Source organism: Temnothorax longispinosus, chromosome 10, assembly GCF_030848805.1.
Source record: "Temnothorax longispinosus isolate EJ_2023e chromosome 10, Tlon_JGU_v1, whole genome shotgun sequence".
Classification (NCBI taxonomy): Eukaryota; Metazoa; Arthropoda; class Insecta; order Hymenoptera; family Formicidae; genus Temnothorax; species Temnothorax longispinosus.
Genome location: NC_092367.1, coordinates 11,626,834 through 11,653,956, shown reverse-complemented (window position 1 = coordinate 11,653,956; position 27,123 = coordinate 11,626,834). Strand labels below are relative to the sequence as shown.

The following is a 27,123-nucleotide window of genomic DNA, read 5'->3' as shown; positions in this document are numbered from 1 at the left end:
ACTTTTTAACTAATAACGAGCGCGGGCTGAAACCTTATGAAGGTCACTCAAAAGGGTGACCTTGACAACATACTAAAATATCAAGGTCATCCAAGGTGGCCCTCCATCTATACAATTACTATCATTTTTTATTAATTATTAATTTTTAAATAAGTAGTAATTTATTTTTGACAAACTAATTATTTTAATAATAAACAATTTATTTTTACTAATTACCAATTGGCAAAAGAAAATTAATTCATTTCCGCTTAAATACTAATTTTTACTAGTAACTAGACGTTTTTTTCTGACAAATTACCAATTTTTTAAGTAATGCGTAATTTACTTCTACCTAAATATTATTAATTTTTACGTAATTAGTAATTTTTTGTAACTCATAACTAAACATTGGAGTTTTTATATGCAGATTGGTGGTAAAAAGTAATTAATAACTAAGATTACGTTATTTATAATGTTCAACATATTTATACCTAACATAAGTTGTATATAGATCTTAGGCATTATAAGTAACATAACCTTAGTTATTAATTGCTTCTTTCCACCAATCTGCACGTAAAAAATCCGATGTCTAATAACTAATACTAATAACTAATTTTCTAATTCAATAAAACTTTCAGTAAATATGTAGAATAACGGCACTCTCTCTGATTCTTTGAAATTTTCAAATTTTTTGTATTTTGGATAGTAAAAAAGATTCTCAGAAAGAAAATTATCGCTCATATTCCGTTTGTTAATTAATACTTAAAATACCACGATGTTGGTAAGTAAAGAAATAATAATTTATGAATACAAGTAAAGTGTGCAAGTAGAAACCTGCACATTGCTTCCTCATAGTTTTTAAGTGTGCAAGTAGAAACCTTTGCTCACAAAGCTTCCTCTATTTATTTTGGCTTCCTCATAGAGGAAGCTTTGTGAGCAAAGGTTTCTACTTGCAAAAAACCCCTTTACCGATCATCGCCAAATTCAATACCGACCTTCCTTGAATGATACTCTATTGATTAAAAAAAAAAAAAACAGCCCGATATCTCAATATTTGCGGAAGTTAGAGCAACTACGGACATTTTTAAAAAAATTCAAAATTTTTTTAAAAAAATCGGTAACCTTTTTATTATTAACAATTTTTATTAATTTTATTATATTTTTCAGTCTTTTCTACTTCTATTTCATATATAATTCGTTAAGATTTGGTTGATCAGTTCTGGAGTTATAAAAATTTCTGTAAATTTGGCACAGACATACATACATACATACATACATACATACATACATACATACATACATACCGACATTTTTTTTAATGCAATATTTCGACGTTTTAAAACACTGAACATATTGACATTAAAAACTCAAAAAACAATCTTTTCTTTGGTTTCTTCTACCCCTATTTTATATATAATTCTGTTGCGCTCGCCGAGTCGTTCGTTCACTCGCACTCTCTCTCACTCGCGCAACCGGCACTCTTCTTCTTCTTTTGTTTAATGGCACCCGCCTCTTGTCAGAGACGATACGGCCAAAAAGCTTAAGGGGCGGAATATCGTAACAATGGGCGGAATTTCGTAACACTCGGAAATGTGTATATGTATGCGCGTATGTGTAACTGTGTGTGTATGTCCGCGGTGTCTTGAACTCGGGTTAATGCCGTAGGTTCGTTGGGCCCATGGAACTGCGCGGATCACTTCCCCCTGCGGCCGCAACCGGCACTCGCGGTCAATGAGACGACACAATGTAAGAAAAAGATAGACTCGTTTATTAAGTAGAGCAAACGGATTTGAACACAGAATCGAGCTGTCACGTCCGCTCGGAGACGGAGGCTCAGAACAAAACAACAACAAATCGTAGTAAATCAATCAATAAACAGCTGGTCGTCAGGGACGATCTTCGACTTTCGTTCGTGCAACGGGTGTCTCAACGCGGGCGCAACAATTCTTTTAAATTTGGTTAATTAGAGCCAACTTTATACGCAATCAAAGGTTCATATACGAATTTACGAAAACAAAGCTTCCTCTATTATCGTTTCAATTACCATTTTCTTGACATCGTGATGTTTTAAGTATTAATTAGAAACAAACGGAACATGAGCGACGATTTTTCTTCTCAGAAACTTTTTTACTACACATGCACTAAAAAGTAATTAAGATACTTCGGAAAAATCTTTATTACGCGATAGTGCCTGTTACACGTGCATATAAATACAATAAATTTTTTAGAAAAATAGTGCTTGTCACACGTGCATATAGATACAGATTACTTTCTCGTTCTCTTTAACTTTTACAACTTAAGACACAGCATATACGTATGTACATGTGCGATTTTGGATACACCTTCTTTCTTAAAAATCTCGGCATTAGCTGCCTGCAGTCAATATAAACATGTTACCACCCAGTAAGCAAGAAACACCAAGAAACATTTTAACTATTGTACATTACAGCAACGTTTTAACATTAATGCAATGTAGTTGAAATGTTTCTTGACGTTTTTTGCTTACTGAGCACTATCTGTCATCACTTTTTTTTCTTGAGGTTATTATCCCTCGGGTGAAGGAAATTTAACGTGCCTCCCGGCAATACAACACAGCATTATCACTATCTGTCACTATCCATTCTAGGTTATCTAGGTTATAACTGAGCGCGCTGAACGCAGAACGCACTGTCTGCACTGAGCGCACACGTATGTATATGCTAAAGCCGATCCAGCCACGTAAGTGCTGGTCTACAACCTTGTTTTAAAGGGTATTTAAGCTCTAAGCCGTAAGAAATTGACCAATCACAGTCGAGTATATTTCTCACATTCCACTGTGATTAGTCAGTTTCTTACGGCTTAGAGCTTAAATACCTTTTAAAGCAAGGTTGTAGACCAGTACTAACGATTATATCGAGATTTCAAAATCTCAGGTACTCGCAACTCGTCGCGTAGCGTAAAGATACACGATCTCGCGTGTACTTGGCGTGAGACACTACCGTGTCTCTTGATGTCTTGATCTTTCTATCCTGGGACCGTATTCTCAAGCCTGCCCTAATGATTTTCATATGCGACTTTCTATTTGAAAAGTATTGAATTTCGCATGCGAGTTTCATGAAAACGATTCGAGAATAGGACCCCTGGCCGATAAGTCATAACTCATACATATCGATCTGATTTACCTGCTGGATCGATAATAACGCGCGCATGGTTTATCATCGAAAGCGATATTAACGCCGCATAGTGTCGAAAAAGTGAAAGAGACGGCGACGACGATAATAACAACGTATCTTAAGGGGATCCTGCAGCCGTATGATTTACCGACATTATCGTTTTTCGATGGATCTTTTAATTGGCTTTACAGAATTGCTAGTTTTTGGTCTAGAATTAAAGTACGCACAAAAATCTAGGGTAGAAAACGCGATTTTATATCAAAAACACCAAAAAATTAAAAATGTTACTTATTTGGGCACATACAGCTGTCACCTGACGACAATATTTACTTAAAACAAAAATTCTGCAGTTTATACATACATAATGTTTATCATCTGCCCTTGGGAAAACATGTAGGAATAATATCGTGCAAGTAAAAGTAAGATTCAATGCGTACAAAAAAAGATCCATCGAAAAATTATTTTAGTAATGCAAATACGGATGCAGAATAACAAGAAGAGCAGCAACAGTAGTTGCCGGATCTTGCGAGAGATGGCGAGCAATCGAAAAAAGGACAGATGTCATTTCGTTAGACAAAGACAGATATAGGGAAAACAAAATTAGAAAGGTTGACATTATCGACATCGAGGAAGTTCGCCAGTCACTGCAGGATCCCCTTAATCGAAATATTTACATTTTGGATCATTGCATCATATCTCCGCTTGTAGGGCACGTAGAAAAAAAATAAAAACACTTATTATATAAATCGACTCCAAGCTATCGATTGAGCCTACTCAGAACTCGATCCGTTCAGTCATTATCGAGATCTCAAAATCTCGGGTAAGGTAAACGTCCCAGTGGCCGGACACGTACCAGTGTCCGACCACATTGGAGAAAAATATTTAGTATTTATTTGAACAATTAAAAATAAAAATAATAATTATTGTAAAAAAAACTTTTATATTTAACGATTAATTGGGAAAAGCTTATTTTTATTTTTAATTGTTCAAATAAATAGTAAATATTTTTCTTCAATGTGGTCGGACACTGGTACGTGTCCCGCACTGGGACATTTATCTTACTTGCAACTCGTCCGCGTCGCGTAAAAGAGTCACGGTGCGGTTTCGCTTCGCATGTACTTGGCGCGAGACACCACCGTGTCTCTTGATTATAATTCTCGTGTAGTTCTGAACGTGTTCTAACATTTTCTAAAGAGTTCTAAAGAGAATTCTCTTCTAAACAGAATTAAAATTATTTAAATACTTGCACACTTAAAAACTATGAGGAAGCAAGTTTCTACTTGCACACTTTTTTTTATAGATAAAGTATCATTAAAGATAGATTGGTGTTGAATTTGGCAATGATCGGTGAATGGATTTTGTAAATTTTAATTATGGTTTTATATATATGTCTTTATTTCAGCTATGCGCCAAGAAAGGACTTGGTTTACAATTCTACTTAACTCACACATCCATCCACACATCAAACAACATTCTTCTTTACAAAACAAGCCGCAATACCTTATTATTTACATTATTTACATCGTTATCTTTTTTGTAGCATTCCTCTCTCCTTTTCCATAATCTATTTAGCACCTTTCCTTTTTCTATTCTAAATTTGTCATCGCATATGTTCTCTAATCGTTCTCTATTATTCCTACCTAAATTCTCAAACCACATACTTGTGATCTTGCACTCGCTTATATAATGCTCTAAATTGTCCCTACCTGACTTACAGAATCTACACTTCGTATCTTCTTCGCCAAGCCAGTATTTATTTGCATCCTCAAAATTACCGCACCTTAATTTTACCATCGCTCTAATCTCGTCTCCTGTTTTCACTTTATCCAAGTTTGCTTTTAATAAATAACTCGGCGTTTTGTTTGTCACCTCTATATCTTTGTACCTTATATTATACCTCGCCTCTACTATTTTACTGTTTATTATTTGTCCTTGAATATCCTGTTCCCTTATTCTTACTAAGCCTTCAGTATTTTTACCTTCATTATTTAATTCTTTTATTGCTTCAGAGCTCCAGCCATTGCTATTATAAAACCTTTCCCGTTCCAAATTATATAAATCTTTTTTCTTTTTATCCCTTGTGTCCTTTTCATCCCAACATGCCTTTACTAAACTTCCATCTTTTTTCCCTCTGCTTCTTTTCTCGAACCTCATGGCTCTTATACCCAACAAATTTTAAGTTTCTCTAATCCTAGTTCCCTTAGTATTACATACCTCGGTGTGCAAAAATCTAGTCTAAATATCCATCTTACATAATCTAACATGACTTTTTCCAACTCCTTTTTTTCACTCCACCCCCATATCTCTGCTCCGTATTCCATCACACTTTTCACTAGGTATTTAAAAAGCGTCCATCTCCTACTAAAATCATCTTTACATAATCTTTCTCCTAAGCCCCATACCCTATTTGCAGCGATCCTTCCTTTTCTTTTCATCTCTTTTATATGATCGACATAATTACCTTTCTTATTAAACGTGAAACCCAGATATTTAAACCTATCTACTTCCTCTATTATTTTTTCGTCCCATTTCCATGTCATTCTGCCTTTTTTACCTTTACTATTAAATACTAGCACTTTGGTTTTTTCTGTATTTAATTCTAGCTTCCTATCTTTTAAGAATCTTTTTAACATGCTCATCATATCTAGTAAAGCCTCTCTATTTTTCGCTACCAAAACCATATCATCCGCGTATGCTAATGACCATACTCTCACTCCTCCAAGCTCCACTCCTCCTATACCACGCTTTTCTAAAACTTTATCTATGTCCGCGTTGTATAAATTGAACAGGGCGGGACTCATCACACAGCCCTGCCTTACACCTTTCTTCGTCTTGAAGCACTTTGTGAATCCATCCCTCGTCCTTATTGTCACCTCCGTCTCTTTGTAAATTTCTTTTATCCTGTTTATTAAACTGCGATCCATCCCTTTCTCTTCTATTATCTTCCATAAAATTTCTCTGTCCACGTTGTCGAATGCTGCCCTTAGATCCACAAACATTGCGAAAATCTTGTCTTTCCCAGTTGCCGTATTTTTTTCCTTCTCCCTTTGCACTATATGGTTCAAGATAAATATATTATCCATCGTGGACCTCCCTTTCCTAAAGCCGGCTTGGCTGTCAGGTATCATCCCTTTCCTCTCCATTATTTCCTCCAATCTGTTCCTTAGAATTTTGGCATAAACCTTGTATGCAGTACACAGCAGCGAGATCCCTCTGTAGTTCTCTGTTCGCTCTTTATCCCCTCTTTTATAAAGGGGAACAACTATGCTTGTTCTCCATTCGGTCGGAATTTTGCTTTCCTTCCAAATGAGCTTCAGCAGATCAATTAGACCTCCTCTTACCGCTGCGCCACCATACAGCCATGCTTCCATTGGGATTCCATCGACACCTGCAGCTTTGCCTAGCTTCATGTTCTTGACTGCCCTCACTATTTCCTCTTCTTGCAGCTCTCTATCTGTATCTTGAACCTGCTCTTCATTTCTTTCTTCTGTTCCCATGGCACGCATCTCCAACGCCTCTTCTCTTCCTACCATCTCGGTCCCACCTAACAGCTCCATGAAATAACTTCTCCAGTTCTCTTTCGGAATATTATTCTCTTTCCATTCTTTTTTCTTTCTTCGACTGTTTATATAGTTCCAAATTTTCTTTTCGTCCTTCAGTTTTCTTAATTCCTCTTCTTCCCTCATTCTCTTCTCCATCCTTTTGCTCTCTAACCACCCCTTCAGGCATTTCTTTTCTTCCAAATAGTCTTCCTTACTTCCCTTTCCACATCTCCACCTTCTGTACTTTCTTTTCACCTCCCTCTTCTTTCTGGTACAACTCCTATCCCACCAATCTTTGTGCCCTATTTTCCTTCTCTTCTTTACCTTAATATCCTTATACACTAAAGCTCCAAGGATTCCGTTTTTTAATTTCTCCCATTTCCTATCCACCGACTCCATTTCCTGGTCCTCGGTTTCATTCCATTCCTCCGTCCTCTCTCTGTATAATTGCCTTGCCTCTTCGTTCCAAACTATGATCTTCTTTGACATATTCCGTTCCTCTTCTTCCTCTTCAGCACACCCCTCTGTTTGTCTCGTATTCTCCTCTTCCTCTAGTAACAAGGTCAGAGGCAAATGATCCGAGTCCACCCTGTCCTCTATTCTAAATTCCAACACTCGCTCTTGCGCACTATCGTTTACAATTGCATAATCAATTACCGAGCACCCTCTCGCACCCACATACGTATATTCCCCCTCTGTACATCCGTTCAAAAGATACCATCCTTTTTCATTTATCATATCCACAAAACTTTCGCCGCCATTTCCTATAACTTTATCTTTACTCTCCTTTTCAAAGTCATACTCCTCCTCCCTACCACCTCCTAAGTTTCCTATTCTAATATTAAAATCACCTCCTATAATAATATCCTCTCCTTCGCATCCTTCGCATTGCTCCGTTATTTTTGCCATTATATCTTCAACGTCTTTCTTTGCTCCTACATTGTATACTGTAAAAATATTTAGCCCTTTTTCCTCTTTTACTATTCTCGTTCGCGCAATTCTTTCTGTAATCATTGTACTTTCATAATTCTCCACTTCCGCCATCCAGCCTTTTCTAATACCTATTAGTAATCCTCCCTTCGCCCTACCCTTCCTTTTTTCCTTTACAGCGTTGATGTTTTTCCAAATGTGCGTTTCTGGCAATCTACCCTTAATTCTATCCCATCCCTTTTCCTCTAACCATGTTTCGCATAGTCCTATAAAATCAAAACCTACTATGTAATTCCAACAGTCTTTGTCCTGCCTCTCTATACCTGCTACATTCCAAAAAATTATTTTTCGCCCATTTTCTTTCTTCATCTTATTCACTTTTCCATCCTTCATTCGTGTTTGCCTATTGTCCTCTTGCATGCCTCGACTTACTGATACTCTTCTCCTAACTTGGCAGTCCTCTAGAAATTTTCCTTTTCTATTAGTTTATTTTCTTCCTCGCTCCATACATACTTTCTGCCTTGTATCTCTAGCTTCCTAAAACCTATTTTCACCCATTTCCCTTCTGTTTTCTCTTTCCATGCCCTTTCTTTTATCCGTCTTTGCACTTCTCTGTCCTCAAAGGTCAAATCGTGATCAATGAAAATTTTCTTACTTCCCAGTTTTTTCTTCTCCTTCATGATGTTATCCTTCGCTTCCCAGCAGTCCATTTCGACTATTATTATCTCTCCTCCTGCTCTGCCTGCTGGCCGCATTTTCTTCACTCGCGCTCTTGCACCAAACTCCCTCTCCAGAAACGTCTCTGCTGTGTCTATTAAGCTCTTGTTTTCCTCTTTATGTAGTCCTTTGATCACTAAATTATTTTCTTTTCCTTCCTTTCCTTCATATTTCTTTCTCTCTTCCTCACCAGCTCCGCCACCTTTCCCACGATCTCCTCCATTTTGCCGCTGGTCGTTTCATCCGTTATGTTTTCACTTCTTCGTTCGATCTTCGATAGCCTCACTTCTATCTTATCCATCCTTTCCTCTACTTTTTCTTCTTTTTTTCTCCGACCCTCTTCTAAGACGTTCATCCTCTCTCTCATCTCTCTCATCTCTTCCCTCAGGTCCCTCATTTCGTTTCTAATCTCTCTCAAGACTGCTAGTAGCGAACCGTCCTCCTCATCCTTCTTTGTTGCTGACAGAACTCCTTCCTCTTCTTTCTTCTTACCTACCCCACCGGCTCCATCCTTCGCTTTGTCCATACCTGGTGGCGTTTCTCACTGTCTTGTTATCTCTCTTGAAAATTTCCATCGTACGTTGTTCGTTTTCCTCTCTTTTTCTCTTGGCTTTTGCTAACTCGCATGCCGTACTGTTATCACTTGTCATAAACTCCAGTATGCTGAGCGAGCCCGATCTTTCTCTCCTTCTTAACTCCTCCTTTGTAAGTCTTCCCTTTCCTCTTTTTTCTTCTTTTGGTGTGGCAAAAACTTCCTTATCCGTTTTCTCACTGCATGAGCAATCCGACACTGTAGCCGGATTCTCATCTTTATTCGTTATTGCTGCCTTCTCATTCTCACCTGTCTCTCCCTCCATCCTGTGCGCCCCTCGTGCACGCTCTTCTTCCAGCCAATCTCCTTAACCGCTACCTCTATGCTTAGGCCGTTCCGTCTAGTGTCTAGTGTCGCTACCTACTCTATGCGTGGCGCAAATCTCGCTCCCTTTTGGAACGCACCGCGATCTTCTCCCGCTTTCTCTCGCCTAACCTCTCCTCTCTCTAAAATATTTAACGCTCTTTTCCTACACTAATTAATACTTTCCTACTGCATCTATTATCCTATCCTAAATTTAAGCTCTTCTTCCTACCTTTCTCTCAGTTTATCGCCTACCTCGTATCCAATTTCCCACTAAACTCTCGCCTAATTCATCCGCAACTCTCACACGCATGCACAACACACTCGCTCCACTAACCAAGTCCTAATTATGGTTTTATAAAAGAAAATACTTTTCTGAAAATTTAATTGCTTTAAACTCTTAATTAAATTATAATTCTTTAAAATATTGCTGTTTGTATGTTTTTAAACAACAGGCCGGGCTTGGGACCGTTCAAGGCGGAGTTAAAAAAAAATAAAAAACATAAAGAAAAACAATTAGCATCGCGCTATAACGACTTCGTTTCGATACATTTAAGCCCCTTGCACAATGCCAGGCAACAGGCAATAGGAACAAAAAATAACCAAAAAATCGTTAATTACAACCTAAAAATTTGAATGTTATAATTAGTTGGCAACAGGCAATAGGCACAGAATTTCCAACGTGACTGAAACTCTGTGTCTATTGATTGTGTCACTGTTTATTCTGCATTTATACATGATTTCTGATTTCTATTCCCTGTTCCTATTGCCTGTTGCCTGGCATTGTGCAAGAGGCTTTATGTTCGATTGATATTGATATTGATTGACCTTTTTCCCACGAACATCGATTTATTATATCATTTTATAATCAATCTTATGTGTTAACATTTTTTAAGCAAAAATCGATAACCCTTTTACCAACTCTTGCAAAATTCAAAACAACTTTATTTTAATGATACTCTATATAAAATTACATGTACATCTTATACACTCTTTAAACAGAAATCGGTAATTCAACCTAATCTTAAAGTATTATATATGAAATAAAGGTAGAAAAGACTGAAGAATATAATAAAATTAGAAGTAGCCTAATTGAATCATTTCCGTTTTTCCGATAAATGACCGTAAAAAATTACGTATTATTTCCCGAAAAATTAAAAATTTGTTCTTGAGTTATTAATAAAAATTGCTAATTATGAAGGGGTTACCGATTTCTATCTAAAAAAAAATTAAGCTCATTGTCTCAAAATTTGCGGAAATTGGGGCAATCATATATATTTTTTTAGATAAAAATCGGTAACCCCTTCATAATTAGCAATTTTCATTAATTCTATTATATTCTTCAATTATTTCTACCCCTATTTCATATATAATTCGTTAAAATTTGGTTAATCAGTTCTTGAGTTATAGAAATTTTGATAAATTTTGCTGTTTTTTTAGATAAAAATCGGTAACCCCTTCATTATTAGGAATTTTTATTAATTCTATTATATTCTTTAGTTTTTTCTACCCCTATTTCATATATAATTCTTTAATATTTCATATATAATTCGTTAAGATTTGGTTGATTTCAAGTTTGAGGTTCAACACCAACCTATCTTTAATGATACTCTACGATTTTTCAACGTTTTTGAACATAATCAACACATTGGCATCGAAAACTCAAAAAACAATTTTTACTTCGGTCTTTTCTACCCCTATTTCATATATAATTCTTTTAAATTCGGTTGATTAGACTTAGCTTTATATGCGAGCAAAATTATGGACCTTTGATCGCGTATAAAGCTGGATCTAATCAACCAAATCTTAAATAATTATATATGAAATAAGGGTAGAAAAGATTGAAAAATATAATAAAATTAGAAATAAATCGATATCTCCAAATTTGCGGAAGTTAGAGCAACCACGGACATTTCTAAAAAAATTCAAAATTTTTTTTAAAAAGAATCCCTTTTCCGATCATCGCCAAATTCAATACCAACCTTCCTTGAATGATAGGTACTCTATCGATTAAAAAAAAAAACATCCCGATATCTCAAAAATTACAGAGGTTAGAGCATATACGGACAACAAAAACATACATACACACACACATACATACATACACACGGACATTTTGTACAAAAGTGATTTTTCGACGTTTTAGAACATTCTAAACACTTTGCCAAAAATACTTAAAAACATTTTTTTCACGAAAACAAAGCTTTCTCTATGAGGAAGCAAAAATAAATAATGCTTATTGTCAGAACTTTTTAGAAAACGTTAGAACACATTCAGAACTACACGAGAATTATAATGGAACTTACAGAACTATCGAAAATCGGCCAGTGTCTTACCCATATACCCGTAAATGCAGGTTTCTCGGCGATAAAAATTATTTAAAAATAAAAAAACAATGTTTATCGCCAGAACTCTTCCTAGAACTCATGTAAAACTATAGATCTTTTAAAATCTGACAAATACCGTACCGGAAACTTTCGCAGGACAAAGTGAGACGCTGCGTGAACCTGGTGTCTCAGTTTGCACTAACGCATTTTTTGGCTTTAATGGCCAGAACTATTTGTTTAAACTATCAGGAACTCTACCCTGGCGAAAATGAGAAGTTTCATAAACGTTTGTTTGATGTTTACGTGAGCGTTTGCGGAAGTTCGTTAAGAGTTTAGAAACGGTCAGTAGAGAGTTCGTATAGAGCGGAAATCGCAACGCTGCAGCGTTTGAAAGGCGTTTGTATATAACGTTTTTGAGAGTTTGCACAGCGTTTACATGACGTATGATGTTTGCTGAGAGTTCTTTAAAACATTTAGAGGTCCTCTGTTAAGCGTTTATAATAAGTTGAAAGCGTTTGCTTTCGTCATTGAAAACTGCGTGCAGCTTTTATTGAGCGTTTAATGGGCGTTTAAGATCAATCCAGACAAACTTGCATAGCGCATAAACATAAGCATAAGAGATTTGATTGGTCCATATGCATGTGCATAAGGAAATAGACCAATCCGTTTCTTTATGCGTATGGTTATGCACCTATGCAAGTTGTCTGGATAGACCTTTAGGGCCCGGACACACACTTCTGCACAACGCATAATGCGTAATCATAAGAAAATTGATTGGTCCATACACATGTGCATAAGGAAATAGACCAATCAATTTTCTTATGCTTACGCATTATGCGTTGTGCAGAAGTGTGTGCTCCCCGCTTTACTCTTGTCGTTAGAAGAAACGGCGTAAAGAGCGTTAAATGTTAAAATCTGCTTTTCACCTCGCAGGGGGTCTGCTTATATACGCGGCTGGATGTATTTTAAATGCGAGAAAGATGCGCCGCCTAGCGGCATTGTTAGAAGAACGTTTGCTGAACGGAAGGAAAATGCTTGTGTTACGGAGTCGGGAAAAGCGTTTCTTGGGCGTCTCCAAGCCGTTTGCGTTAACGCCTTACAAATCGTTTACTGCGCCTATACAATTTGCCATCGGAAGAGCGTTTGCTGAACGGATTGAAAACGCTTGTCTTACGACGTTGGGAAAAGCGTTTGCTGAACGTTTGAAAAATCTGACAGCAAACTCACTGCACGCAGCGTATACTGAGCGTTCTCTGAAAAGCGTTGCCTCAGCATTTCAGAACTTTCATGAAACGTTATATACAGCGTTTTATAAGCGTTCTGGAAGCGTTCAAAATCCAACGACGTTGTGTAAGTGTTCTTATAAAGTTTGAAAGCGTATAAACTCTCAAAAAACCCTCATTGAACGGTTGTCAACGCTTTATAAAGCTTCTTAGTTTTCGTCAGGGATATAGAACTATTGAAAAGGAAGCCAGAACTTTCAATAGTTTGTGAGTTTCTGCAAAATGAGACGCCAGCTTCACACACACCTACTGTATTACTATTGGAATTAGACATGTTGTATGTGTCTATTATTTTACTTTGATAGACATGCGTATATGAGTGATACATGATATAATAACTGTCATATTTGTTCTTTGCAGTGGTAACTATCTGGTAAGGGTCCATGCCCAGGTAATGACGAGAGATGACAGTTCCGGTGGTTGGGTTCCTTTGAGCGGTGGTGGATTAGCGAATGTCTCAGTCAGGCGTAGAGTCACTCCCTCAGGAGTACATCAAATAAACAATACTAATGGAACCACTATTCCTACCACGACTAATCCTACGAATTCCGTCTCCAATGCAGCGGTCGGTCTTCAGAACCATGGATCTTCCAATATTTCCCCGCCTGGCGCGAATAAAAGAAAACATGAATATCTTATTTATGGGAAACGTATTACCGATCAGTCGGTAGGTCTTGCTATATTTTATAAATATTTTATTATTTAAAGAAGATATCTAAACAAAAGCTGTTTTAGTACAGTTTAAATCGTAGTTTGTGTTGTAAAATATAACATGAATACATGAATGTATATGGTATTGTACATGACTTGTATAAAAATAAATCTTTTTTTTTCAGGTTGTTCTTAGTTGTACGATTAAAAAAGATTTCGAATATAATAAGGTAATGCCAACTTTTCATCACTGGCGGACAGGGGAAAAGAAGTTTGGTTTAACGTTTCAAACAGCTGCCGACGCAAGGGCGTTTGACAAAGGTGTTCGAACAGCAGTTGAGGAACTATTGGAAGGTACACAGAATTTTCCTAAACAAGATTAATTTTAAGAGATTATTATTCAGAATAATTGTTAATATTAAAAAATTGCATTTATAATGTATCATAAATTTCCAAGTTACAGTATACAACTTGATCTGTTTAGTTTGTTCTTTCTGTACTTTATTCTTTTTTTTGTTTGCGAAGTCTCAATATACTTGTTTCAATTGCAAAAATATATATAGTTAAGGAGGTTGTCGCGCTACTTCCTAGTCAATAAACAGTTTATTCTTAAAATTGATTAAAATAATAATATATTAAAACATAAACAATATCTAATTCGCTAATGTCATTATACATAATAGTTTTATATGTAAAAATGACAAAATGAAAATTATAAGACGCTCATTTGATTGCGATAACTGACAGCAAGTGACAGTCATAGGCTACGGTCCGATCCACACTCAAACGCTGTAAGCATTATTCTGTCTTCGTTGCACATCGAATATCAAACAAAGATAGAACGATACTTTCAACGCTGTGAGCGTGAGTCGGACCGCAGCCGCCATACATATGTTACGTTGCACCTTATATGCGTCATCCATTTGTCAAATATTCTTGCTTTTTTTTATTGAAAAATATAAATTTCTTTCAAACTGTACGGTCAATTTAGATAAAACTTTGCCACAACGAACTTAAATGTTTACTTTGTACTCAGATAGCAACGTGTCCTGCATTCTCAGATAGCAACGTGTCTGCATTGTTGCTGGCATATTGCCGACAACATAGAGTGTGTTGCTATCAGAATTGTGGCAACTGAGTCCGCATTTGTCGGCAAGTTGATGCCTTCATGATATAACAATTTTGTACAGCAACTTCCCAGCAACTTGTTGGTAACTTATGCTGCGGTCTAAAATCGTTGATTCAAAATTCGAGCTGTTCCCAGACAGCAAGTATGTCTAAAAGACGTCGTAAAGACATCTTTTAGACATCTTGTAGACATGCGTGCTATCTAGGTTGCTGTCATGTTGCTGTAATAATTCATAGGATCACACAATTATCGCATTATTATCAACGCGAAGTTGATGCTGCTCTCTTACCGACAAATTGCTGGCAATACATCCAATGTTTCCTGCGTGTTGCTTCAAATATTAAATTACTCGAAATCAATTGAAGCAAATGTACGGCAAGTTGCCAGCATCATAAGCAATCACAGGTTTGCGCTATTTTGCTCAGACATGCTTTGCTATCTAGGTAGTTATAACGATTTTTTAAATTTCTGTCTTATATTCAAATGTCTCAAATTAAGAGAAAATACCATAGATAAGGTTTTGCATACATTTGTAATGTAAAATTTTATACATTTAGAATTAAATATCTTCAAAACGGTAAAAGTAAATGAAATTTTTTCTACATATTGTTGATATAATTAACTTTCGTGTTATGTGTATTATAGACTTGTGTCTTATTATATTTCATCAAACGCGCTAACCTTCGTAAGAAGGTTGACGCGCTAACTATATATAGTGTAATTTTGTGTACCATAAAAATTTCATTCACTTTTACTGTACGGAAGCAGAGATACATAATATGATATTTACATGGGCAGTATATCTATATATATACCATTTCTGTAACTTCTAAAGCAAATATCTCAGAAATGGTGAAAGTCAATGAAATTTTTTCTACATGTTGATATAATTAACTTTCATATTATGTATTATATATGTATTATAGACATGTATTATAGACTTGTCTTATATTTTATCAAACGCGCCAACCTCCTTAACGAATAAACACTTATACATATATAGTGTACATTGGGATTTTTTTGCAACAGAGTGGATGACATTTTTTAGCATTTTTTTTCTTTGTGATTACGTGGACGTTCTATCTACTTTTACCCATTATATTTGAGTATTAATAAAATGTGAATTGCACGATATTATAATACGTCATGCGATTAAAATGTTACGTCAAAGTCATCTATATTGTCACAGAGTAACTCTTAAATAAATATTACAAGAATTTTTTATGATATCTTATTAACTCGTTCGCACTAATCATTTTGCTGCAATTTATTACGGATTACGTAAATGGTAAGCTCAACAGCTTTAAATTCATGTTTTATCATTTTTTGCTTTTTGATACGATCTTATTGAGAAATTTTATGTTTTAATGCGATAGGTTTGTCTGATTTAACGTTGACTACCGATGTTCCAGACGCTGGGGATGAAGATGTTTTCATGGTAAAAAAATTTATTTTTTCTATAATCTATTAATTTTAATCGAGAAGACATTAATTATATGATAAAGGAGAGAACTTTAGCGAAATAAATCAAAAGGAAATATAAAGCGACAGTTTCTTATCTAAAAAAAGGTCCTCTTATGGGGACGGCGCCGCGGCGCGTGCCACTCTTAGCCGCTAGGGGCGCTAGCAAAATTGGAGACGCACCGAGCTGTCACCGCGAGTACCGAGCATATCGTTAACGAGAAAATTTGTGTACATAAACGTAAATATTTCGGAATTTTTTAACATGCCGGGAATGTGTGTGGCATATAGATGTAAAAATAAGGGAGAGCATTGGTTTCCGAGGGACAAGATGATGAAAAAACGGTGGATCATCACTGCTATAAAACGCGAGGATTTATGTCCGAATACAAATTCGCGACCAAACATATGTTTCATTATATGTCTATTAATTTCATTGTAAACTCAATACTTTCAAAGCCGGTGGTAATATAATCCTCAGGTCTAAAGTGGTTTGTGCACAGCGAATTTGTATTCGGACATAAATCCTCGCGTTTTATATGCGGTGATCTATCGTTTTTTCATCATATCTTGTCCCTCGGGAACCGATGCCCTCCCTTATTTTTACATCCATATGCCACACACACATTCCCGGCATGTTAAAAAATTCTCCAAACCTCTCTACTCATTAAACGTAAACATTATGACACGTCTCCATTTTCGGTGCTGCCCTCTGCGCTGAGCTTGTCATCTCGCCGTCCCCATAAAAGCGGTATAAAACCCTGAAGTTGGTCGCGTTTGCAATTGTTGCCGTGTTATTGCGAACGTGATTGGTCGTTTCGATTCAGTCGATTGATCGAGTGTACAAATGTTTTTTAGGTAAATGTTCAGTATAACGCTCTCCCCTCCGATTTTCTTGAAATTTCCTGAGAAGAATGTATTTTACACACAAAAATAAACTATTTTACAAAATTTCAAGAAAATTGGAGGGGAGAGCGTTATACTGAACATTTACCGTTTTTTGTATAGATAATAACAAATAAAAAACATTACAAAGCGCGCGCGAAGCGTGCGTTATAATTTAGTCATATCTACTAATTTATTAAAATTATCAAAATTTACAGACTTTGAATTTGCCAGTGGAACCACCTGAGCCACGTGCGTCTTCGGATACACCTCATGGATTTCGAGTGCCGAATTATTCTCAATATTCGGAGCTTTCTGACTCTCACCGATCTATCCATTACATCGGTGGTTCTTCCACCATTAAAGCTCCGCCGACGCAACATCCTCTGGCTTCTGCCGCAGACATTGGATCAGATAATTATCCCTATGTGCAGCTTACAACACTTAATCATGAATATCTGTATCCTATTATTGACGATCATAAGGGTGAGAGATTAGACGGACATAATACTTCTAATAGCGGAAGCTCTTTGAAGAAACCAGACACAATAATATCGCAACCTTCGAAGAATACTATGAAACGTAATGTACGTTTACGTTGCAAGCATTGTCAAGAACTGTATTCGGAGCAACATAATCCAAAAGGTTCCTGCGAGTATGCTCCCGATCCAATTAGGCGTGGAATTGCAACAGTCTCTTGTTTGTCATGTGCCCAATGTATGTTATATCACTGCATGAGTGACGCCGAAGGTGATTTTGCACAAAATCCTTGTAGGTAAGTAGAATATTTCAGACAACTACAGTCAGACGATTTGTATCTTTTTAACTTTATTATTGTATTATTTATTTTATATATTTAACTAATATACATTTGTATTTATATTATTTGTATTATTATTTTCTAACTACTTTTTTTGCATTGTTTTGTATTACAAAAATTTGGATTTTTTAGGAATTTATTGCATTTTAAATTTCTTGCAAAGATTGTCTAAAAAGTGTAAGATCAGTTTTTTTAAGGAATATCTTTGGATGTGTGCTACTTTTTAAACTATATATTAGTATCTATCGTTATTAAATACTTTTTTACGATATATGCAATCTCTTAAAGATTTAGTTGATTAGTATTGTGCAACATTCGAGTAAATTACAAAATGTCAAATCAGTTGTAGTACAGAAGAAGGATGGGGACGAAGATGGTGCGGTTTGGCCTTGTTGTCAATCATCGTCCCTTGCTTGTGGATATATCCTCCTCTTAAAGCTGTACATTGGTGTGCAGTTTCCTGCGGCATGTGCGGCGGGCGTCACCATCCTACGGAATAGTTGGAAGAACCCTTTGATATCTCTGCTCCATATTTGATTGGTTCAAGCAATTTTTCCACATCATACAACGCAGTCGCCAATGTATATGAATGTCATGATTTGAATATGGGTCGTTGTCAGAGGTATCAAAGGGGTAGACAGTTTCCAGTGCACGCACTTATCCATCAGAGTCATCTCTAAGAAAAAAAAATTGGTCAAAGAGAAAAGACCCAATTTAGATGTTTTACACACACACACACACACACACACACACACACACACACACACACACACACACACATAAAATCCCGATATATTCTATACATTTTGTATATTTTATTAGAGCAAAGTGCATTATTTTATTTCACGTGTACATTGGACAATTTTGGATGAAATCAACTAGTTACACACACACACACAGTTTGAATATTCAATCTGTTAAAATTAGCAAATGAACTCATACTACGTTTACGCGAGCGTTATTTCTGTAGTAACTTACGATAATTCCTTCGCGTAAACGGGATTTTGTAGTAACTTACGATAATTTACTCTGCGTAAACGAGTAAATTATCGTAAGTTACTACAGAAGTAACGCTCGCGTAATCGTAGTACAAGACCAACTATTTGTGATATGTGGTGCACATTGTGAGAGTGTTAGCTTCTGTGAGTCTCATCATGAAAGAAATTTTTCTATTCTCAGTTTGAATGATGTTTGCTTCATGATATCTAATGATACCTAATGGAGAAATATATAAGGTAACTGAAAGTGTGTCTCGATGGGATTATCAGTGTGGAGGGTGTAAATATGTATCGTGAACTGTTCACTGTTATCAGATTATTTTAAATTGCCGAATCAATAAGCCACTCTTTTTTAATTTATTTTCATATTTCTGCATATTGACATAAACGCGTGTTTACTTTATCGATTATATCTAAGTTTCTTTAAATTAACAATATGAACAAAAATTGACAAACTTGATAGTATGTTGGAAGGCAAATGTACAACTTATCTTTTATTTTTTTTCTTCAACATTCATCCTTCGTTATTTTGCCATCTCTAAAATCTAACGCACATTATACTTGACGTACATACATTGATTATGAAAATACTTAATCTATTAATATTTTATTTAGAAAACTGTTTTCTCGTTTTAGAATTATACTTCTTTGAAAACATCCTTATATAAATTAATAAAGGAAAAAATAAAAGGAAAGATTGCGATTAAATAGTAATATATATAGTCAGCAATTTAAATGTTTCATTTTGAATAATAAATTTTAACGACATTTTTGTCACATCAGTGGTAATATTATGCTTGACTTACTGTGTTATAATGAAAAATGTAAAATATATATACATAAATGTGTGTGCGTGTATGCTGTGTGAATGAATAGAAAGGTGTGCGTATGCGTGTATGTCTATGTGGGTGAGTGGTAAAGTGTGCGTTGCTGCGTGGTCGGTGCGCGCGCGCGTGTGTATGTGTGTGTGAAAGCGTGAGTGTGGATGAGAAACGTAGTATTTTGAAAACTGGAGAAGTTTTATATATTTGAGATAATTTCATGCAATTATTTAAAAATTACTTAAAATACCTTTTAATTAAGTCGCGACACAACCTTCGATCGCATGCTTATTACCAAAGTTACTGTGACACAACATTATAACAATATATCATTTACTAAGAGACGTTGACTTCGAAAATTTTATTGGAAAGTTCGAAAAATATGCAATTATATGATGTGATCGTGCAAATTATACTCGAAACAGTTGGGAATTATATAAATGTTATATTTATTTTTCAACTGTATATTACATCGATACATTGCGTGAGTATAATTTTCCAGAGCAATTATGCTAACTTTCGCAATATTTTTTAAATCTTTATAATTACATTAAAAGATTAACGTACTTTTAGATGTGTACAAAAAGCAACATTCTACAAACAGGTTAGTTAATTTATGTTAAGGATAATTTTATTTATAGCAGAGTTAATTAGTGCTTTAAGGCTCCTGGATGGTCAGCCGAGAACTCTGCGTTGACGGTGGCGACGTACCGTCGCGGCAGAAATCAGAACTCCCTCCAATGGAGAATTCTGTCCTTTGTGACATGTTGACAACCTATTTTGTTGTGCATGGTATTTCTTTATTATTCGCTCTGTGCTTGTGCTCTAAACGTTTAACGTATTCGTGAAAGTCGTAAAATTGACCGAAAAGTAAGATTTGCATGCGGAAGGAACGTTTTCACATCCTCTCGATAGTCGTTAAACGGCTGTTTTTCCCGTATGTTTAGGCTTTGTTTTATGGCTGTTTGTTTATTGATGAGAGAAAAGGGTAGTTTTCGGCCAATTTCGGAAGTGTTCTGAAACGATCTATAGTGATGTTTTATTGAAATGTCTTTTTATTTGAAAATGGCATGCACAACAAAATTGGGTGTTTTCCTCGCCTCGATAGTAAGAATCCAATATGGCCGCGGTGACCATCCAGGAGCCTTAAGAATTTTTGTAAATAAATTTGTTGCACTTTTACAGCAAATATTTCTGAACATTATTGCTTTAAAGAAAAATATTACAATGTTTAATGCTAAATTGTTAAAGACTGAGAATTAGCAGCTATATGGATAAATGACAAAATGCATGTAGATGCGTTTCAATCTATACATTTCTCATAGTTGTACGTGTGCTCTGTTCAAGCAATGAAAAACAGGAATATAACAGGAATCTAAAACATATTGCCAAGTTAAAGGTTCAATAGCTTTTTAGTATACGTATACATACATTTGTTATTGGCATATTTTTGAATTTTTATTAATCTTCAATTAATCTTTCGACTTAAAATAATGTATTTATCTATAGTTTGTTGATTTGTTATTATTTATTACTATGTTATCATGTCTGTTAAAAGAGAAAACTCCACTGAAAATATTTTGTCAAAAAAGTTACAAAAATTTTTATTTTTTAAGTTTTACAGAAATGAGTATCCTAACAAGTTTTTAATTTTTTACATGTTCTAGATATACTTTAAATATTAATTTTTCGAAATTCTGGTCAATAATGTAATTAGAGTTTTTACTTAAAGGTCTACGTATAAATACATCAATCTGATAAAAGATAAAATAAAGCCTACAGAATTTCAAAAAAAGTCAGAATTTAAAAGACTTCAAAAATTAAAAATTTATTTTAAAAAGTAAAATTAGTTGCAGCAATGGAATAAAAGATGTAAGCAATATAAATCCCCTTGTATATGGGATGTGTCACAAAACATGCGTAATATAAAAATTATCATACTTATTTTTCATAAAAATGTTTTTACATCAACATGTTTTCTCTAACAGAACTATCAATTCTTTGTTACCTTAAACATAATTTTGGGTGATAAAATCTATCACACATTTAGCATATCTTATTTGAATTTGAATATATTAATAAAAATTGAATATCAAAAATAGAATTCATCTCTTTACACATTTGTAAAGCAAGTTTCTTGGTAATCTAATACGATTGTTTATAATTCATACTTTTGTGGAATATTTTGTATATCTGCGATTGCTTAATCTAAATATTTTATTTGTTATTTATCCAATGCGATTTTTAATTAATATTTCGAGTTTTAAGTTGACATGTTTATTTTTATAGCTTATTATTTAATTTTTTATCTGTATTTCATTATTTTTGTACATTTATCTTACTGTAAATTTATCTTACTATTTGTGTTATTATCTCATTTGAACGTGTTATTATTCATTTACCTAATGTTTTTCACGTTTTGCTTAAATTGTCTACTCTTCATTATTTTCTTCATTATTATCTGTAATTCAGTTTAAAAAATTTTTGAAATCAAATACTACATTTCTCAAAATAGCAATAATTAAAAAAAGACTAACATTTAAAATTGATTGTAAATATTTTATATTTTTATCTGTTTCCGAAATGTAACACTTGAACATTATTTTACAATAAAATTTAATTTTTTAATATTTTATACAAGTGAAAATTAAGAGAATTAAATTCTGCAAGGAAATAAAGGTTCAGTGGAGTTTTTTTTCAATTTAATGTACTTTGAGTTAAAAAGAATGGACAATAAGTTGTTTTATTGACTGATTACATAATTACTATATTGCATAAATCATAGAATTTTAAAAATTTAACATACTTTTTGTGTGAAGAAGGTACAAGTTTATTTTGATTGATAAATAATATTTCATCTTTTACTTTGTACAATGTTTGTCTATAAATTATTAGGTTTATATGAAACAAGATTAAAAAATACCTAAAACGGAATCTTGAAATAATCTTACGTCAGTTAAACGAATCTCGTAATTGATCATATTAATAATTAACATACTGCAGACACTTCTAAAAAATTTTCTTAAAAGATTTTTTTATTGTTTCTTACATTAAATCCTAAGCTCAAAATGCTTTATTATTTTACAAACACGTAGTTAATGCGGAAATTTTTTGAATTTTGTGATTTTTTTGCAATCTTAAGAAGCAACCAAAGATTTGAAATAAATGTTTCTGTTATCTATAAATGAATTAAAAATAACTTAACAAATCATACTTTACTTACTAATTTAAATTATTACACATAAATGATTTAAAACACAGTTTAGAATTCAATTGGAATACGTATTATATGTACAATATACAATAATTACAAAGGTGGATGTTAAAAAAGTCTGATTTTTTACCCCTCTGCGGAACTTCAGTTGACCGTAAAAAATTGTTGTTTGGGACCCACATGAACAAGAAAAAACAGTCTTACATCCCAGAAATGCGGGGAACATTGATTTTATATCAAATTTCCTTATGAAAACCAAATATTCGGATATTATGCTAAAATTTTTCATGAATCGGATGCATTGGAAGGTTTTTTTTATTATAATTGGTATCAAAAGGTTTTTGAAGTCTGATCACAAATCTGTTATCCAAATGGGAAAATGTAGAAATGGCGAATCAAGAATGGCTTCCTTGACATGTAGTTTTGTACGTAGGATTACATCATTCAAATATTTTATCAAAATGAGTCTGAGCAGGTTTTTTCAGACATGCTGATTACGAATCCTTTAATTAAATGAAAAAAATCTAACAAGGCGGATTCAAGATGGCCGATCCAAAATGTTTGTATTGCTGGAATAAAATCAGGTAATTTACTTATTTTTCTTCTATAAAATTAGAGTTGCTATAATAAGAGTTAAGCCAATGTAGTGACGATTTTTTATTGGTCCCACCATGTATTTCAGCCAAGTTAGTGGGAGTGAGACAAAGCTATCATGGTCGCCATATATATGCTTCAGCCAAGAAGTTAGTGGGAGTGAGAAAATGCTAATACGGTGTCTTAACTCTTATTATAGGAACTCTATATGAGGACAGAGATAGTAATAGAATCGATAGAATCTCTCGGGTATCTCGTCTCAGAGATCAATAGCGTCAATATAAAATAAGTGAATTACCTGATTTTATTCCAGCAATACAAACATTTTGGATCGGCCATCTTAAATCTACCATGTTAGATTTTTTCATTTAATTAATGGATTTGTAATCAGCATGTCTGAAAAAGCCCGCTTAGACTCATTTTGATAAAATTGTTGGATAATGTAATCTTACGTACAAAACTACATGTCAAAAACACCATTTTTGATTCGCCATTTCTACATTTTCCCATTTAGATAATTCGTCATGGGTAGCGACTGTTGCGCGTCCCTAGCGGCCCCGAACAGAATCTTCCAAGTCGTGTATCGATGCGATTCAAAGATCGGGCGCGTATGCGAGTTGTAAAATAACTTTTTTAATAAATCCATTATTTAAGCGGGGAGCACACACTTCTGCATAACGCATAATGCGTAAGCATAAGAAAATTGATTGGTCCATACACATATGCATAAGGAAATAGACCAATCAGTTCTCTTATGCTTACGCATTATGCATTGTGAAGAAGTGTGTGCTTCCCGCTTAAAACTTAATTGATTATATTGGAGGTGGTTTGAGAACGTATGTCGAAGGGGAGAATGTACTGAAGACTGAAGGCAAACCACCTTATGTATATTGTAATAATTTCCAAAAAAGTAGAGGAAATAAAAATAATGTCCTTGTGCTTAAAAAGCTCGGATTTGTTTGGGTGCTTTGCCTTCAGTACATTCTCCCCTTCAACATATGTTCTCAAACCACCTCCAATATAATCAATTAAGTTTTACTAAAGGATTATTATTAAAAAATTTATTTTACAACTCGCATACGCGCCCGATCTTTGAATCGCATCGATACACGACTTGGAAGGTTCTGTTCGGGGCTGCTAGGGACGCGCAACAGTCGATACCCATGACGAATAGATTCGTGATCAGAAATTTTAAAAACCTTTTGATACCAATTATAATTAAAAAACCTTTGCAATGCATCCAATTCATGAAAATCCGAATATTTGGTTTTCACAAGAAAATTCGATGTAAAATCAATGTTTTCCGCATTTCTGGGATGTAAGACTGTTTTTTCTTGTTCATGTGGGTCCCAAACAATAATTTTTTACGATCAACTAAAGTTCCACGGGGGAGCCAAAAATCGGACTTTTTTAACATCCTTCTTTCATGTACTGTGCATCTTAAATAACATCTTAAAATGATTCCAATGTATTATATACATATAAAAGACTGAAGAAGGAAAATTTTAAAATTGTAGAATTGGTTTTCTTATTTCAAAATTTATGTGTTCACTTTTATCACTTTTGGATGTATTTAATGTAGTTTATTAATTGTTATTTACAAGATTGATATGAGGTAACAGCTTTTGTCGCTAAACACTACAAAATTTTTCCTTTTATCTGGATTATAAATGTTTCTCTTATTTTTTTATGCATTTCGTAAATTATTTTAAAATAAATGGAGGGCACATGTTAAGGTTAAAAAAAGTTTCTTTTTATATTCTTTAAGATTTCCCTTTTTTACATAAATTCATATTTTACATAAGTTCTAGTCATTCTACATATAAAAGTATTAAAATAAGATCACTCTAAACTATAATTTAAGAGACATTCTACTTTTTATTCCAACATTTTTTGACGATATTTTTTAGACAAAATATAAAATAATGCAGTATTTACTTTTTTTAAATGTTTTTGTATGTTTATTTAATTGAATGATTAGAACCAATTTACTATTATTTTTTTTAATATTTAAAATTACATGCAGTATCTATTTATTACTTTGTATTTTAATAATTATTCATTTTGTATTATATTCATTTTACTTCACAAAAATATAAAAAATCTTTTTGCAAATGTAATATTTTATTATATAGTAAGTTTTTTAAACATAATATTGTATAATTAGATATTATGTGAGAAAAATATCGGGCACTTCATAAAAATTAACATTTTATGTACATCTTTTAAAAGCGAACTTAATTTTTTAAACAATTAGTTAGTCAAGTTTGCATAATATGAACAATTTCATAAGCGAACAAAGCTCGTTCTTTATGTTTATAAATATATGTTACAAATCAATTACAAAAACCAACGTTTTGGCTCTAAATGTGGCCTCCATCAGTGTAAAAAACAAAATTTACGAAATAACCTTGGTTATTTAATACAGAGTTTAAATAATTAACCGAAATTATAGAAAGTCTAGTCGCTTACGTTCGTTTTTCGGTAATTCTTTACAATAGGGCCTTTTCCAAATTTTGATATTTTCTTGCGGCTCTCTTGGTAAAAACCTTTGTTGTGACTCCGACAGTGATAATCAATCGGGAGAGCCCGAAAAATATGTACATACCCTACCTATTTTTTTCCTATTTTTATACCTATTTTTTTCGACATGCCGGAACACACACACACATAACACACACGCGGGGGGATGCAAGGTCCCCCTCCCGCATCCACCTCCACCAGTAGGCAACGTGGACCTCGCTTTACAACTGAAAGTACATGCTAAGACTGCTGTCCGATTCACGCTCACAGCGCTGAAAACATCGCTCTTTACAACGCTGTGAGCGTGAATCGCTCACGGAAAAAATAGGTATAAAAATAGGAAAAAAAATTGGTAAAAAAATAGGTAGGGTACATATTTTTCGGGCTCCCCGATTGATTATCCACTGTCGGAGTCACAACAAAGGTTTTTACCAAGAGAGCCGCAAGAAAATATCAAAATTCGGAAAAGGCCCTACACAGTAAAAAATTTAATGTCCCAGAAAGTCCACTCTAAATTTTGTGTTAAAATAACTCATGCATTGTGTTATTTTTTACATTTAGAAATGTTATTTTAGTCGATATAACATTCTAAATGTAAAAAATAACACAATGCATGAGTTATTTTAACACAAAATTTAGAGTAAACTTTCTGGGACATTAAATTTTTTACAGTGTATTTGTAAAGAATTACCCTTTATTCATATGATGTACCAGAATCGCTCCTAATAATAATATCTCGCAACGGTCAATAAACCTCGCTTACTATCCTTTGTTCGCATTGTGATGTAATTTGATTACATTTATCTCTAAAAAGTGTCCATAAGTCGGTCAAGGAGTGGAAAGTCATAATTCTGCTCAGAACATAAATCTTAATGAAAAAAAGCGGATCTCCATTGGTTATATCTGAACATCGCCTAAAAATAGACAATAGATTGAATTGGGAAGGAGTTAAAATTTTGGATAATGGACCTACATATTATAAACGACTCATTTCTGAGATGGTGCATATCAAAAGAACATTGGTCTTAACAAACAGAGCGACACAGATCTCTTGTCAGAAGCATATCTCCCAATACTTAATTTACTCCCTCCTTCCTAATCCCCACTCTTGTTCCTAACCCCTCCTATACTCTATCCCTACCACATGTTTCTCAATACAATCTCCGAATTTCACATTTATCTTTAAACAACATACGCATTTC

The 27,123-nt window shown here is 34.2% G+C and overlaps 1 protein-coding gene across 4 annotated transcripts in view; it reads left to right on the top strand.

Annotated features, from left to right (window-relative positions):
- The window catches only part of Spred (Sprouty-related protein with EVH-1 domain), a 35,856-nt gene extending 17,311 nt beyond the window's left edge, over positions 1-18,545 (top strand). Inside the window, exons 2-7 of one of the 4 annotated variants that reach the window (XM_071791561.1) lie at positions 1,645-1,725; positions 13,186-13,492; positions 13,662-13,830; positions 15,982-16,043; positions 17,170-17,726; positions 18,115-18,545. In XM_071791561.1, coding sequence (XP_071647662.1) covers positions 13,220-13,492; positions 13,662-13,830; positions 15,982-16,043; positions 17,170-17,726; positions 18,115-18,271 — 1,218 coding nt within the window. In that variant the 5' untranslated portion in view covers positions 1,645-1,725; positions 13,186-13,219 and the 3' untranslated portion in view covers positions 18,272-18,545. Of the gene's footprint in view, positions 1-1,644; positions 1,726-12,979; positions 13,103-13,185; positions 13,493-13,661; positions 13,831-15,981; positions 16,044-17,169; positions 17,727-18,114 lie in introns of those variants that run through there. The other 3 variants (XM_071791559.1, XM_071791558.1, XM_071791560.1) reach the window with 3 other exon arrangements.
- The last annotated feature ends 8,578 nt before the right edge of the window (positions 18,546-27,123 follow it).